This window comes from Carassius carassius, chromosome 40, assembly GCF_963082965.1.
Source record: "Carassius carassius chromosome 40, fCarCar2.1, whole genome shotgun sequence".
Lineage (NCBI taxonomy): Eukaryota > Metazoa > Chordata > Actinopteri > Cypriniformes > Cyprinidae > Carassius > Carassius carassius.
The window spans coordinates 9,286,694-9,301,460 of NC_081794.1; the positions used below are offsets into that span (position 1 = coordinate 9,286,694).

General features: G+C 37.8%; 1 protein-coding gene and 1 long non-coding RNA gene across 3 annotated transcripts in view; both read right to left on the reverse strand.

Annotated features, from left to right (window-relative positions):
• Positions 1-841: 841 nt before the first annotated feature.
• On the reverse strand, positions 842-2,127 carry LOC132122613 (uncharacterized). Its single transcript, XR_009426404.1, has 2 exons — positions 1,657-2,127; positions 842-1,562 (listed from the first exon to the last, which is right to left on the reverse strand). It is a non-coding gene; the product is annotated as an uncharacterized LOC132122613 (long non-coding RNA).
• Positions 2,128-2,641: 514 nt separating this feature from the next.
• The window catches only part of LOC132122087 (signal transducer and activator of transcription 5B-like), a 41,083-nt gene continuing 28,957 nt past the window's right edge, over positions 2,642-14,767 (reverse strand). The window contains exons 10-20 of one of the 2 annotated variants that reach the window (XR_009426340.1): positions 14,070-14,157; positions 13,636-13,758; positions 13,431-13,523; positions 12,847-13,053; positions 12,291-12,385; positions 12,078-12,220; positions 11,779-11,934; positions 11,247-11,304; positions 5,717-5,821; positions 3,886-4,301; positions 2,642-2,947 (exon numbers count right to left, since the gene is read on the reverse strand). Coding sequence is in view for 1 of the 2 variants with exons in the window: in XM_059531969.1 (XP_059387952.1) it covers positions 4,178-4,301; positions 5,717-5,821; positions 11,247-11,304; positions 11,779-11,934; positions 12,078-12,220; positions 12,291-12,385; positions 12,847-13,053; positions 13,431-13,523; positions 13,636-13,758; positions 14,070-14,157 (1,192 nt within the window). In the remaining variant the exon portion in view is untranslated. Of the gene's footprint in view, positions 2,948-3,666; positions 4,302-5,716; positions 5,822-11,246; positions 11,305-11,778; positions 11,935-12,077; positions 12,221-12,290; positions 12,386-12,846; positions 13,054-13,430; positions 13,524-13,635; positions 13,759-14,069; positions 14,158-14,767 lie in introns of those variants that run through there. The other variant, XM_059531969.1, reaches the window with a different exon arrangement.

The window sequence follows — 14,767 nt, forward strand, 5'->3', positions numbered from 1 at the left end:
GTTGTACCACTAGTACCACAAGCCCCTGAGTTTCTAGAGATTCTGTCTTTTGACTATGGTCAGCTAATAGTGGGATGTGTTCCTGAAAACATTTTCAATAGCCTGTCACTTTTGAGGATGTAATTAAGGGTGATCTAATCACTAAAGCTGCATGAAAATTATGTAATTGTCTTTTGTGTGTTCACCTGACCTCTGTCATGGGTTATACAAAACGTTAAGGGTTAAATTTTCATCATCATTAACTGAAAATTGCTTTTACATCAGAAAATCTGGTGTTGTGTAATTAAAAGTTATAACCTACAATAAAATATTTTTAGGCACTCGATGCAGTATACTGCTCTGTGCTACCTAAGTCCAATGTCCAGTACAGCAAATCTTAACTCAAAACACCAGCACACCTGCCAGAAGAACCAGTTTAAGTTAGATTATCATTATTGCACAGCTCTGAAGAATGGGAAGTTGTGGCCTAATGGTAAGAGAATTGGTAGAAATCATAACCCAAAGGTTGTGGGTTCCAGTCTCGTACTGGCAGGAATTGTACGTGGGGGAAATGAACGTACAGCATTCTCTCCAACCTTCAATACAATAACTGAGGTGCCCTTAAGCAAGGCCCCGAAACCCCAACAGCTCCCTGGGCACCGCAGAAAAAAAAAAAACGGCCCACTGCTTTAGGTGTGTGTTTGCACTTTGGATGGGATAAATGCAGGGCACTAATTCCGAATATGAGTCACCATACTTGACCACATGTCACATCACGTCATAATCAAAAAAACTGATGCATGACACCTGTTTACTGTCTTTCCACCCTCTCTTCAAGATACAATAATTCAAATCATAACCATGCATTTATATCTTTATTTGTTAGGTAGCCATATGATAAAATCATTATATTCCAAAAAAATAAAAAACCAGGACAACCCCTTGCACTTTGTGCTGGGGTCCTGATCACCCCCATCCATGTTAACTTATGATGATGACAGGCTTTATCCCTTACATATAAATTTGACATTATCCCTTACATATAGAACATAATGTAATGTTTGTAATGTAATGTTTCTAACAATAGGAAGAAGTACAAATGTAAAAAATAAAAAAAGTAGATTTTACAGAAAACAATAAGACCGACACTAAAGCCAAGCCACCGCACTAGGAACATATTAAAACCAGCGTTACAAGTTACAGTTGCTCTAAAGACAATTCACGCAAAATTCATTGACATTGCAATGGTAAATTTATTTTTAGATAACACTGTGGTAATTCTAACTATTTCTCAATATATATATAGTTTTTTTTTATAAAATTCTGTGTCTGCATAGGTACTATTAAACATCTCTTTGATGTGTATTTTCCTGAGATCTATTCTTGAGGGGAGGACTTTATCTTGACTGACTTTTACATAACTTTGCTCTTTGGTCATTTGCTTCGATATCTATAAAATCCATTTCACTATACAGGCAAGGCTTAACATGTTTAATAGAAGCATTTGCCAATAGGTTAAGAAAAATAAACTTCACAAACAACTGGTATCTTGTACAATTTTGGCTCTAAAGTGCACTGATTACCTAGCCTGGGAGCCAGCCCGAACCCCGCCCACAACATTTTTTGGACGTGATTCTGCCTAGAATATGAGTATGACGAAGTCAGGCTACTGATTACCATTAAGAGATATTTAGCCGGAGCAAAAGACTAAAGTGTCAAACTAATTTCAGATAAATATATATGAAATCTGAGAGGATTTAAAAATTAGCTAAAATTTGAAGCTAACAACAGACTTTGGTGTAACAACTGGACAAACCTCAGCTGATCAAGGCTCAGGGAAAATTAGGTATCTGGGGTGGGAAGGAGTCAGATAATCAAAAATGGCCAAGATGCTAAACAGATCAGAATGTTTTCAAGTTAAAACACATACAGACCCAACCACCATAACATGATTGCTTGTTTACCAGAGAAGATGCTATTTACCCAAACTCAAGCCATTGGCTGAGCAAATGTTGCTATATGGTGTTAGTGACAGAGTGACATTTACAAAGCTCTGCAGAATCACAGTGTTCACACTTTTGGTGGACTCACCTACTAATAGCTGACTGTGTCTCTGCCCATCAAGAAAGAGTAAGAGAGTATTTTTGAAAAAAACTAAAAGCAAAATCTTCAACGGTCAACCAAGAAGCTAGTTTAAACATAAAATAAAAAAAGGTTATTGAAAGAATTTTAATTTTTCTGTTTGTTCTAAAGATATTAAATTTAACTAAACTTGGTACACATAAACAACCCTAAGAATTGATAACAAATTGTGTCAAAATCCACCCATAGGGGGCAACACAACAAAAACATCATAACTCGGCAACCGTTTGATAGAGGAAGTGCTTCCCAATAAGATCTAAGATTCCCAATCCCAAATCCTAAAAATCACCAATTCAATTTCATAAGCTTACATCTTAAAGCAGTGGTCTCAAACTAAATGGAGGGCCACAGCTCTGCAGAGTTTAGCTCCAACCAGCTCCAAATCACACCTGCTTGGAAGTTTCTAGTAATCCTGAAGACCTTGATTAGCTGGATCAGGTGTGTTTGATTAGGGTTGGAGCAAAACTATGCAGAGGTGTGGCCCTCCAGGAACTGAGTTTGAGACCAATGCCTTAAAGTGTGAATGGTTTGGAATGCATGGATATTTACGTGCTAAATTTAATACATAAAGGGGATGCTGTAACTAATTTTGGGGAGAAATAACTCCACACTAATGTCAACCAGGATAGCCAGGACTACCTGTTTGGTAGACAATTAAAGACATTAGAAAACTAATTATACATACAGCACCAGTTATACAATAGGCATTTCTGTGTAGTGCCACAAGGTGCATAAATGACACAATGCAGTCAGGGCTGCCAAGTCCTAGCCTGACTATGTCAGACTTCGTACTTCCGCTCAATTTCAGTTAACTTCTGTACTTAGTCTGAGATAGCAAACCATCTCCCAGATTTCCTCTTGCTCCAACGAACAGAGGGCGGGTTGAGAGCCGTGACGTAGATGCTTATCTAAGCGTAAGCGCAGAATTTAAGATTGTAGTTTAGGTTAGGGAAATCGAAAACGACAGTGGACATGGAGACACGGGATGCTATTCGCTCTGTTGTGGACAATATTCCCGGGATTTGCCAACTGAAGCCCAAACAAGAAGAGTGCTTGTTTCACATTTTGAATGGAGGTGAAGTTGTGGCCCTCCTCCTGACAGGTTTTGGGAAAAGTTTAATTTATCTACTGTTCCCGATGGTTAGTGAGAAACTGGGGAGGCCAAAGTCTGGCAAGGTGATAATTGTGATTGTGTCCCCCTTGGTTGCTCTGATGCAGGATCAGGTTAAAGAGGCAGCGAAACTCGCTCGCTGGTTATGTTTTCGCAGCATACCTGTTTTTACAGTGGAAGTGTGAGGCGGCTGAGCCCATGCATAACACATGTCATAACCAAACGTTGTGATTGGCTTAAGGTAACACCAATGATTTTAAACTTCAGACAAGTGCCCCCCCACAAGAAAGTAAATGCTTGTCAATCATGCCCTTCCAGACTTTGTCTACGAAGCAAAGCAAAGTAGCAGAGTTTGGTATTACCAGACTAGCCAAGTCCCCCTCCACCATTTCTTCAGAGACGAACCCCCCAGAATACGATTTCAATGGAGCAGGTGAAAACCGTGGGAAAAATGTGACTGGGCTAGTTTTGAATAGCAACTGGACTGGTTTTGTTTCGTTGACCTGGCAACCCTGAATGCAACTGTAAAGCATTTTAAGCATTTCTAATTGTAGGTGGACAAATTGAGAAGACTGAATACTGAAAGATCAATGTCTTCAATTAACCAACTGTGTGACTGGACTTAAAGATTTGATCAAGAAGATTTTTATAACACGACTATAACAATGAAGATAAATGGCAATGAAAGTGTCAAACCCACACTGGGCTAGTAAAGCCGCTCATATCCAGTCAAATAGAAGTGTATTACTGCAACTGATAATCTATTGTTCTTCGGGGGTTTATGATGGGAAATTAAACATCAAACATATATAAAATGCAAAGGCAGTTAAGCATCCACTGATCAGCTTTGACAAACATAGCATTTCACATTTGTAAAAATAAAAATATGGAATGGAACCACTGAGTTTTTGTGTAGTTCTCATAAGAGATCACAAGGTTAAAAGATCATGACTGTTGTCCGCTCCACTGGGTTTCCATGGGCTGACGCAGGAACTCCTCCACCTGTCGGGCCATGTCCATGGTCTCTTCCAGATCAAATTCACCTTCCGTGTCTAACATGGAGTCATTCCTACAGATGCACACACACATACACATGTTATTGCAGAGATAAACAGTAGGGCTGCCAGAATGGCTGAAAAACTAAATTCAAATTTTGTACTTAGATATTATCAAAATTCGAATTATATTCGAATTTAAAATGCATAATTTAAGTTAGGGTTAAGAAAAGCTTTTGGCTTCTCTCCTGAGGCCACAAGAGGGTATGAATATCACTAATGCATGTTTATTCAAAGCATTAAAAATACATGACTGTAAAGTGAATAATATTTAAAATAATGTTTATAAACCAATTATAATTAAGTCGATTAAACAACTATAAACAAAACAGCATTGTGTATGCATGCGTAGTTTAATACAAAGGGCGGAAAGCGTACATTTTTCATTAAAACATGAGAGGCAGTGGGATGGGGAAAAAACCACCAGTCTCGAGATATGTTTTTAAAAAGTTGAAGTTACATTAATTTTACACGGCTTTCTAAACATGCGGTTTTTTTTGTGCAAGACGCGAGTGCAACAGCAATAGAAGATGTCCCTCCAGAAAATGCACAAAATATGCATTCTATGTGCATATTGGTTTTCGGCTTGGTTTCAGTTTTGATGTAAACAAGTTGTTCTCCACATTGATGTACCGTATTTTCCGCACTATAAGGCGCACCAGATTATAAGGCGCACCTTCAATGAATGGCCTATTTTAGAACTTTTTTCATATATAGGGCACACCGGATTATAAGGCACATAGAATAGAAGATACTGCAGTCAAACGTTTGACTGGGTTTGCGTTATGCATCCACTAGATGGAGCAGTGCTAAAGGGAATGTCAACATTTTGACAGAGCGCCTTGATCCATATATAAGGCGCTCCGGATATATATATCCGGAAAATACAGTACTCTTTTTCCAAACATCGCAGCAGCTCTGCATCTAGTGGCTTCAAATGGATAGGCTAACAAAAAAATTATAATGCAATTACATTTACATTATCACATATCGCGCGCCACTGATAAATGGCAAAATATACTTCGGCTGTCCACGCACCGTCTGCATTATGTCATTTTCGTTATCGAGAGGGCTCCTGTATAGCCACGCACCCCACCCCCGTGCAGGCCATTTTTGAGACCACGCAGACAATACGCGTACAACAGCACCTGCATGAGGAGACAGAATTGATACTGCATGTCGAGCTCGTTTGCCTTTTGAAAGCTGTGCGGACGCTGCCGGGCGTAAGATGGAACGGAATGCAGAATGTGAAGTATACCTGGGCCGGGCATTAAAGTAGCCTCCTTTTAACGCACACCTAAAAATCGAATGCACAAATGTGGATTTTTATTTTAAATTCGATGAATATTCAATTTTTTTTACAGCCCTAATAAACAGTAAAAGCATGGGCAGGAGGGTTATCACATACAAGATGTTCCTCAGAACTTACATTGATGGATAGATTGTGAAGTTATGGTGTTGATTGACAGTGGGGGATGCTGCATGCTCCATGAAGGAATTCCCTGGAGATGGTTCAGGATTGGGCGAAGAAAACCTGGAAAAGAAAAATACATATATCAGGGAACTACACTGCGACCAAAATGGTCGCATATGCGACCTTTTGAAATAACATTGCGACCCTTATTTTTAAGAGGTCGCAAATGTATCACTGATTATTTTCGTACCTACCTTATGTTTTAGGCAATATGCTATGATTACTATGAGCATTTATTAAAGCAGAAATGTGCATTTGAAAAATATGTTTTATAACATGCTCTGAGCATTCAACACATCAAAGTTGGCTTCAGCCCCGCGATGCGGGAAAGCTGAACTGAGTAGCTGGTTACTCGCGCACTGAACAGAGTGCGCGAGTAACCAGCTACTCAGTTCAGCTTTCCCACGAGAGAGCCGTGTGTCACGGGCAGCAATACTGAACCGAGCTCTCCCTTAGGACGTTCGCATCCTCCTGCACCTGAACGAACAAATACAAATCGCAGTTTAAACAAACAGAAAAGGATGAGAAAGAGCTTAATTCAGCACCGCAGTTTTCATGTGTTTAGGGCGCACGCAGAGACGTGTCTCAATGTCTTCTTGCTTTTGTACCTACAAATACATACTAAATATGTCAAAATACCTGTCTTGTGTGTTCGAAAAGTCTGTGGTTATGTCTTGAGTGAAAGTAAACAGTTGGAAAGAAATCAGATGTGTATCATTGTAATGGATGCACGGTCTCTTAAAGTGACCGCGCCTAATTTACTAGCTCTGCTGTCAGTGTCTTTAATGTATGAAAATGAAAGTAAATCACTTTCATTTCTTAATTCTTGATTGAATTACTTTGTAGTTTTAACAAGAATTTATCCACAGTCAAACTAAAAATCTGATGTAATTTATTATATTGTTTAACTGGTGGGTCCAGGACACTAGTTAATTTATGTAAGTGAGTATAGCAAAATACAGTGAACTGTGAAATATTATACCCAAAAATTCTTTATACTGTAGACTACCAGTGAAACTGATAAAAAATATATATATTAAATTAGTGACCTGATCATGTTTTGCTTAAGTGTTTATTTCTTTAATTGCTAATGCAACCTTTACTAAACAAAATTAAGCAGTGATTGGTAACTGTTCAACAAAGTATTGATAGTTGTGTAAATATTTTCATACTCACAGTTGTCTGAAGTTTTGGTTGATTCCATTACATATTTTTCTATCAATGTTATCTGACATTATCAAGATTAATTTGTTCTGACACAGTTTAACTCTGAGTTATTGTCATATTTTATTACCAATTTATAAACTGTAACAAATAAACTGTGATAATGTGAGAAATGTTGAAGGTGTCTTAATACATTTTGGTTTGACTTTGTATTTCATTTTACAGTGAAGACTATGCAGTGCTTAAAAAAAAATAAAGGAAACATTGTGTACATAGCACAAATAAATAAATAGAACGAACATACAGTAAATATTAAACCACTTCAAACAGGGCCCACTGGTACAATCTGCACCAGGGCCCCTCTAACCCCAGCTGCGGTCCTGGGTTAAGGTACCAAGACGGAGCAATGCACTGTGTGTACTGTAAGAAATAAAACAAGAAGACATGTGGTTTAAAAGATGGCAAGTAAAATAAAAAGCACTGCCATCTCAACATAGACTAATGCAATCGTGATTATCATTTGTGCCATAACAAAGTAACTCTATGGTGGACCCATACACATAAACTGTTTTTATTTCCTCACTGTGAGTCCTAGTATTTAAGGGTGGAAAATAGCCAAAATAATGTCAGTAATTTAATTTAATAATGAAAATTAGATACAAAACTAAATTAGATTTCAGACAATTATCTGTTTTAGATTGCAATATACCAGAAGCATCAGTCCACCATTGTTTCGACACTGGAGCGGTTGTAGACAAGAATGACTCCTAAGTGACTGAGGTGTTTTGTTGTTGAATCTAATAATGAACATAGCACTTGTCATTTACTCGCGACATCTGAGCCGCTGAAGACGCAGTGGATTACATTTGTTTTGAAGGGAATGCGCCCCCAATCTAGATAAATATGTTTATGTTCACACAAATCATTCGTGATTCAGCCGCACCTAAAGAAGTGAGTATACGGTTCTTTTATGAATCTTTGCAAATAAACTTTCCTAATAATGTGCTAGTTAGCAGGTTCCACGGCTAAAGTAAACAGTCTCATGAGAACGGCTCATCACCCAATGGAAGAGAGTGGAGGGGTGAGCAGAGCTCATTAGCATTTAAAAGAGCATGCACTAAAACTAGATTTTGACAGTGCAAAAAAGGGGTAACACTTTATTTTAAGGTGTCCTTGTTACACGTTACGTGTACTTACTATTATAATAACAATAACTTATGCATAATTACATGCAATTAACACTAAACCAAACTCTAATCCTAACCCTAATCATATAGTAAGTACATGTAGTTGATTAATATTACTCAGTACTTAAATGTATAATTACACTGTAACAAGGACACCTGAAAATATAGTGTAACCAAAAAGGGTGTTGTTTTACACTACCACTGAGAAATTTTTGAGAAGCGTTATACATGGATGTGCATATGGTTGCTGTGCTGTATTAATGCTTTAATCAGAATAAACTGTATATTAAAAGCTAACAGAAGCAGTGGCATGTACAAACAACAGCTTATCTAAAAGTATGAGACAACCAAAAACAAACATACCAATAAGAGCCATGCTTGCATAGGTTCTGTGCAATCCTATTCATTAATATTCTCCGCATCTCAAATTGATAAGCAATATCATATATAATAATAAGTCATTGTTTACAATACAACCGGAGCACATTCTGAGCTTGAGGGGCAGGATGTTCGGATACGCTGTAGAGGCGGTTTAGGGAATCACAATACATGGAGCCAGCTGACCAATCTCAGCCCATCGTGTATTTCTGAGGGAGGGGCTTCATAATAACAGGAAATAATTGAGGCGTTTGACAGAGAAGGGACAGATCGGTGTGCAATAAAGGTAAATTATGTGAAAAACTATGTTTTTTTCTTTTTTTTTCCACCAACCACCCCTTTAAGATCCTAAAGAATCATATCAACTTGTGGAAAATGGGTATCCAGTGACCCCTTTAAGATAAGTAAACAGTCAGTAATACAATAAAAGAAGAAGTAATAACAGGTAATGTTATAAATAATGTTCAGTTTCTTGTACAGACCAATTCTTCATAAGATAATGGTATCTGTGAGGATTTCCAGTCAGGATTTAGACTGTATCATAGTACTGAGACTGTTCTCCTTAGAGTTACAAAAGACCTGCTCTTATCATCTGATCGTGGTTGTATCTCTCTATTAGTGCTATTGGATCTTAGTGCTGTGTTGAGACTATTTGATCACAACATTCTCTTGAATAGACTAGAAAATGTTTCTGCCATTAATGGAAGTGCATTATCATGGTTCAAATAGTACTTATCTGACCGCCATCAATTCAATGCAGTGAATGAAGACGTATCATATCAATCACAAGTGCAGTATGGAGTACCTCAAGGCTCAGTACTAGGGCCGTTACTTTTCACGCTTTGCATGTTACCCTTGGGAGATATCATTAGGAAGCACAGTGTTAGCTTTCACTGTTATGCTGATGACACTCAGCTCTACATTTCTTCGCGGCCCGGAGAAACATACCAATTTGAAAAATTAATGGAATGTATAGTCGATATGAAAAACCTGGATGAGGAGTAATTTCTTACTGCTAAATTCTTAAAAAACAAAGGTGTTAATTATAGGACCTAACACCTCTGCATGTAATAACCTAGAACACTGTCTAAGACATGATGGCTGCTCTGTCAATTCTTCTTCATCAGTTAGGAACCTAGGTGTACTATTTGATTGCAATCTTTCCTTTGAAAGCCACATTTCTAGCATTTGTAAAACTGCATTTTTCCATCTCAAAAATTAGATTATTGTAATGCCCTTTCAGGTGGTTGTTCTGCACGCTTAATAAACAAACTCCAGATAGTCTAAAATTCAGCAGCAGCTAGAGTTCTTACTAAAACCTGGAAGTATGACTATATTAGCCCGGTTCTGTCAACACTGCACTGGTTCCCTATCAAACATCGTATTGATTGTATAAAATTGTGCTTATTACTTAGAAAGCCCTGAATGGTTTAGCACATCAGTATTTGAACGAGCTCTTATTGCATTATAGTCCTCGATGTCCGCTGCATTCTCAAAACTCTGGAAATTTGATAATACCTAGAATATCAAAATCAACTGCAGGCAGCAGATCCTTTTCCTATTTAGCGCCTAAACTCTGGAATAACCACCTTATTTTGTTCGGGAGGCAGACACACTGTGTCAGTTTAAATCTAGATTAAAGACCCATCTCTTTAACCTGATTTACACATAACACAGTAACACAATTCTAATATTCAAATCCGTTAAAGGATTTTTAGGCTGCATTAATTAGGAAAACCGGAACTGGGAACACTTCCCATAACACACAATGTACTTCCTACATCATTAGAAGAATGGCGTCTATGCTAATATTAGTCTGTTTCTCTCTTATTCCAAGGTCACCGTAGCCACCAGATCCAGTCTGTATCCAGACCATATGCTCACTGCAGTCACCCGGATCCAGTACGTATCCAGACCAGATGGTGGATCAGCAACTAGAGATGACCTTGACAGCCCTGAATGTCAGTGGAGACCAGGACAACAAGATGAGCCCCAGAGACAGGTCCACAGTCAAGACCTTGTCTCCTAGACGGCCACCGGGACAAGACAACAGGATTCTTCTGCACAATCTGACTTTGCTGCAGCCCAGAATTGAACTGCTGGTTTCGTCTGGCCAGAGGAGAACTGGCCACCGACTGAGCCTGGTTTTTCCCAAGGTTTTTTCTCCATTCTGTCACAATGGAGTTTTGGTTCCTTGCTGCTGTTGCCTCTGGCTTGCTTAGTTGGGAACAATTAATTTCCAGCGATTTCGTCGACTTGATTGCACAATTACTATTTAAACTGAACTGAGCTGGATGATGACATCCCTGAATTCAATGATGAACTGCCTTTTTGCATTACTGACACACTATTTTCCTATTTAATGCTGTTCAGTTGCTTTGTCACAATCTTTATTGTTAAAAGCGCTATATAAATAAATGTGACTTGACCTGAATATATCATTGTATATTCCTTGATATAATTTTTTTTTTAATTCTCAAAAACCAGTAGCCACTGACTTGCATTTTATAAATCACCAAGAACTACAGTTTCAGCTAAAAATCATCTATGATGTTTTACTAAAGAAAAAAAAAGTCACCTTCATCTTGGATGGCCTGATGTGAGCAAATTAACAGCAAATTTTCATTTTTGGATGAACTATTCCTTTGTATGTATTGGAATATGTAAAATCACATTTCTCTAATATTCAGGAATTATTAATAATAATCATTTGACTTCATGTATAATATAACATGAAAGAAGAGAACAATACTCACTCAACCTTCACCACCTGCTTGATCTCTGGTTTGACGTATCCATCCCCCACTGCTTTTGCTGAAAAAAACAAAATCACATTCATTAAAGATTGCTAATAGAAACTCTTAATTCACAAGACCAACAGTAAGCATATATATACTGAACACAGTCATTGAACTTGTGCTGAACAAAAACGTGTTTTGAGTTTCTGACTCTCTTTATTACCTTTTTATAAACATTGAAGTTGTCAATCACTAAAGTTTAATCACTATATTCTGCACTCTCATAAAAATGAAATTATAGGAAAAAGGAGCATGCAGAACCCAGTTGGTGAGCTTAAACTAAACAAAATCATGTTTTGAGTGGTAGCAAATTGAATTTGTTGTCATAGTAATTACACAAATGACCCATTCTGAATTCTAAAAACATTTTCACTGAAAGTTGGTGCGTAAAGTTGTCCTGAAAGTTGGGAAATAATGCTAAGTAACTGCAACTGTGCTAACAACCAAGCACACAATAATTTGATGACATTTTCTGAGAAAACATGCATACAGTTTGGAGGTGTGCAGTAACGGGAGAAGACTTCCTCTTTCGGCTGGTTGGGATAGAGGAAGAGCAGATGGTTTAGATCACTGATCCGATCAGCCAGAGAGCGGATGGAGAAATCTTTAGTAGTGAAGGGCATCAGGTTCCACACCATCCTTTCTCCTGCACAATGAAACACACAAACTTAGAATATGATGGCTGCTGTTAAATTTGCGCATTTCTGTTCAGCTTAGACACACCTTTGGCTAAATGCATCTCAGTTCTCATTAGTATCGTCTTCACTAACCATTTACTGTGTTCCTTACCTGCTTTGTTCGGGTTTTCTGCAACCCATGCAATGGTGATCCCTCCGATCTCAGAGTCGCTGAAGCGCAGAAGGAATGTACCATTTGGTTTGGACATCAACATGTCCTGAGCTTGCTGCTTGTTCAGGAAACCCAGAATTGCTCTGCAGATAAACATACATTTTGCTAAATGCACTCTTATTAGTGCGTGAAGTATGCTGTATTAGTCTTTACCCATCATTCCAGTGAGACTTCAGGTGTTTCTTCATGAGCTCAATGACGCCATCCAACCACTGCCAGAATGTGAAGTTCCTGCCTGGCAAACTCTCCTGTCAACACAAGAACACCCAAGACTGGATCCTGAGACTGGATATATGGCATATAATCTGAATAAATAAGCTTTCCATTGATGTATGGTTTGTTAGGATAGGACAATATGATCTTTACTTAATATCCTAATGATTTTTGCCATAACAGAAAAATGAATAATTTTGACCCATACAATGTATTGTTGGCTATTGCTACAGATATACCATATTATATTACCTGTTGTATGTCTCAAATTTAATGCATGTCTCTAAAATGCAATTCTTTTAAATTAAACGCTCCTATCCGTTCATATGTGTGTAACACGCAACATCCTCTTTTAGGTTCTCACAATGCTGGAATGATGCATCAGTCAATTTAACCGATTCAGCCTAATTTGCTGAAAACCAGTTCAGTCTGATTTGCCAACCACTGAAAAGAACAAACTCAAAGAAGAACATCTCTAGGTAATACTGATGGTTACCCTATTGAACTGAGACCAGGTGATAGTCATGTTGCAGAAGTCCTCAGGGTTGTTGCTGGAACTGCTGAAGGCTTTCTGAGCAAGGAACACCAGAGTGTCTTCTGACAGACCTCTCTCGCTCTGAACTTCCGATTTATATTTCATGTTCAAAGCCTCACACAGCTGTGGCCACAGCACCTTATCTGGCACCACGAATGGCACTCGACCCTAAGCAGAATTCATGCAGAACCTAATTAGCACAAGTGTGTACTTCTGTGAATATTGAAGTACACTAAAAGCACAAAATATTTACAGGACAATTATGGACTTTGTTGCACTTTGGTTGCTCAAAACAATTGAACCATTTGGACCCTGTTAAGAAATTGGCATGTGTTCCAATCCCAGTAAACCAACAACAGTTTACAGTAAATGAAGACAACATGTTCGTAAGTGTAAATGGACTATATCTGACAATTAGAAAACAGAAACAGATTATTTGTGTTAAGTCGCCTCAAAACAACATTATAAATGTATTTTTCTATCAGCTGAGAACAGTACATTTTGTTAAAATATGCAAAGAATATATAACTGATGTGTCCACTAACCGGCTCAGAGAAAGCATTATCCCACAGTACTGTCGCTGTAGCGTTATTGTCTTGACTCCCATGAACGATGACCACAACAGGCAGTGATAATGTCTGCACAAAAGAGAGAAGCAAAAAGAGACAAATTTACAAATGATACAAAGTAGCATAATAAAACTAATAGGAATGATTTTGACAAGATTTGTGTTTCAGTGTAATGTTTCACCTTCACATGAAACACAAGTTCATTGCCTCCCACACTGAACTGAGACTCAAAAAGAACCGTAAACTTCTCTTCAGTCACTGACTCTGCCCCACGGCGGTCTGATCTCTTTATACGCTTCAGAGACTGCAAACAAGAGGAAAAATAAGTCATCTTCTTAAGTCATTAATCTTAAAACAAGTTTTGATTAATCAAATTCCAAAACCTCCATTGAATCAAATAGCAGCAGGCAAAACATGTTATCTTTATAACACTCATTAGGCCTTTATTAACAAATCTCCGCAGGATGACTTTAAATTCTTTTAAATAAACTTTTAAATGTACTGAAGAGTTCATTTTGAAATATTACTAACAGTATAAAAGTCATTAACAACATTTTGTGGTGCATTTGTGGTACACACTTCATGTGTAATGTGAAGCCTTTAAGTGCAATTTACCATGGTCCTGAAGTGTGCACTCAGGGTGCCAGTGGTTTGGTGGTACTCCATCACACAGTTGTTGTTCAGAATCTCTCCACTGCTGTCACTTCAGCATAAAAACAGGACAAACAAATGTCACTTTTTATTATCAATCAAAATGCATGAACATGTATGTACACACACAGCAACAATACAGCATAGTACACATCATACACAACCATGTCAATGGTTATATAGAGCTGAAATTTTTTAGGTGCCCACCTATGAAGTACTCTTTACACTTCCACAAAATGTAATTAAATAATAAAAAATAAATACATAAATAAATTATATTTCAGGATTGATACAGGTTATTATTGGTTATAGGTAAAAAAAAAACAAACAAACAAGCAAATTGGTTAAAGCTGAGATAGTTTGCCAGCTTAAGTGAAAGTTAACGTGCCTAGCGTTTTGGACTCGTACATTATACGTCACATCCTGATGCCACGTGTCATTTACGGGACCTTTATGGGTTGTGTGTGAACGCACGCACAGATTGCGGGAAATCACTGGCAGTGTGAATGAACCAAAATCTAATGATTCTGAAACAATTTCCAGGACACATTATCTGTGTATTATCCGGAATCTCAGTGTGAAAGGGGTTTTAGTTGAACTAAGGTTTAAATGATTCGATTTGACAAAAAACAAACACATCCAACCGGCTTTAAAGGGGTCAT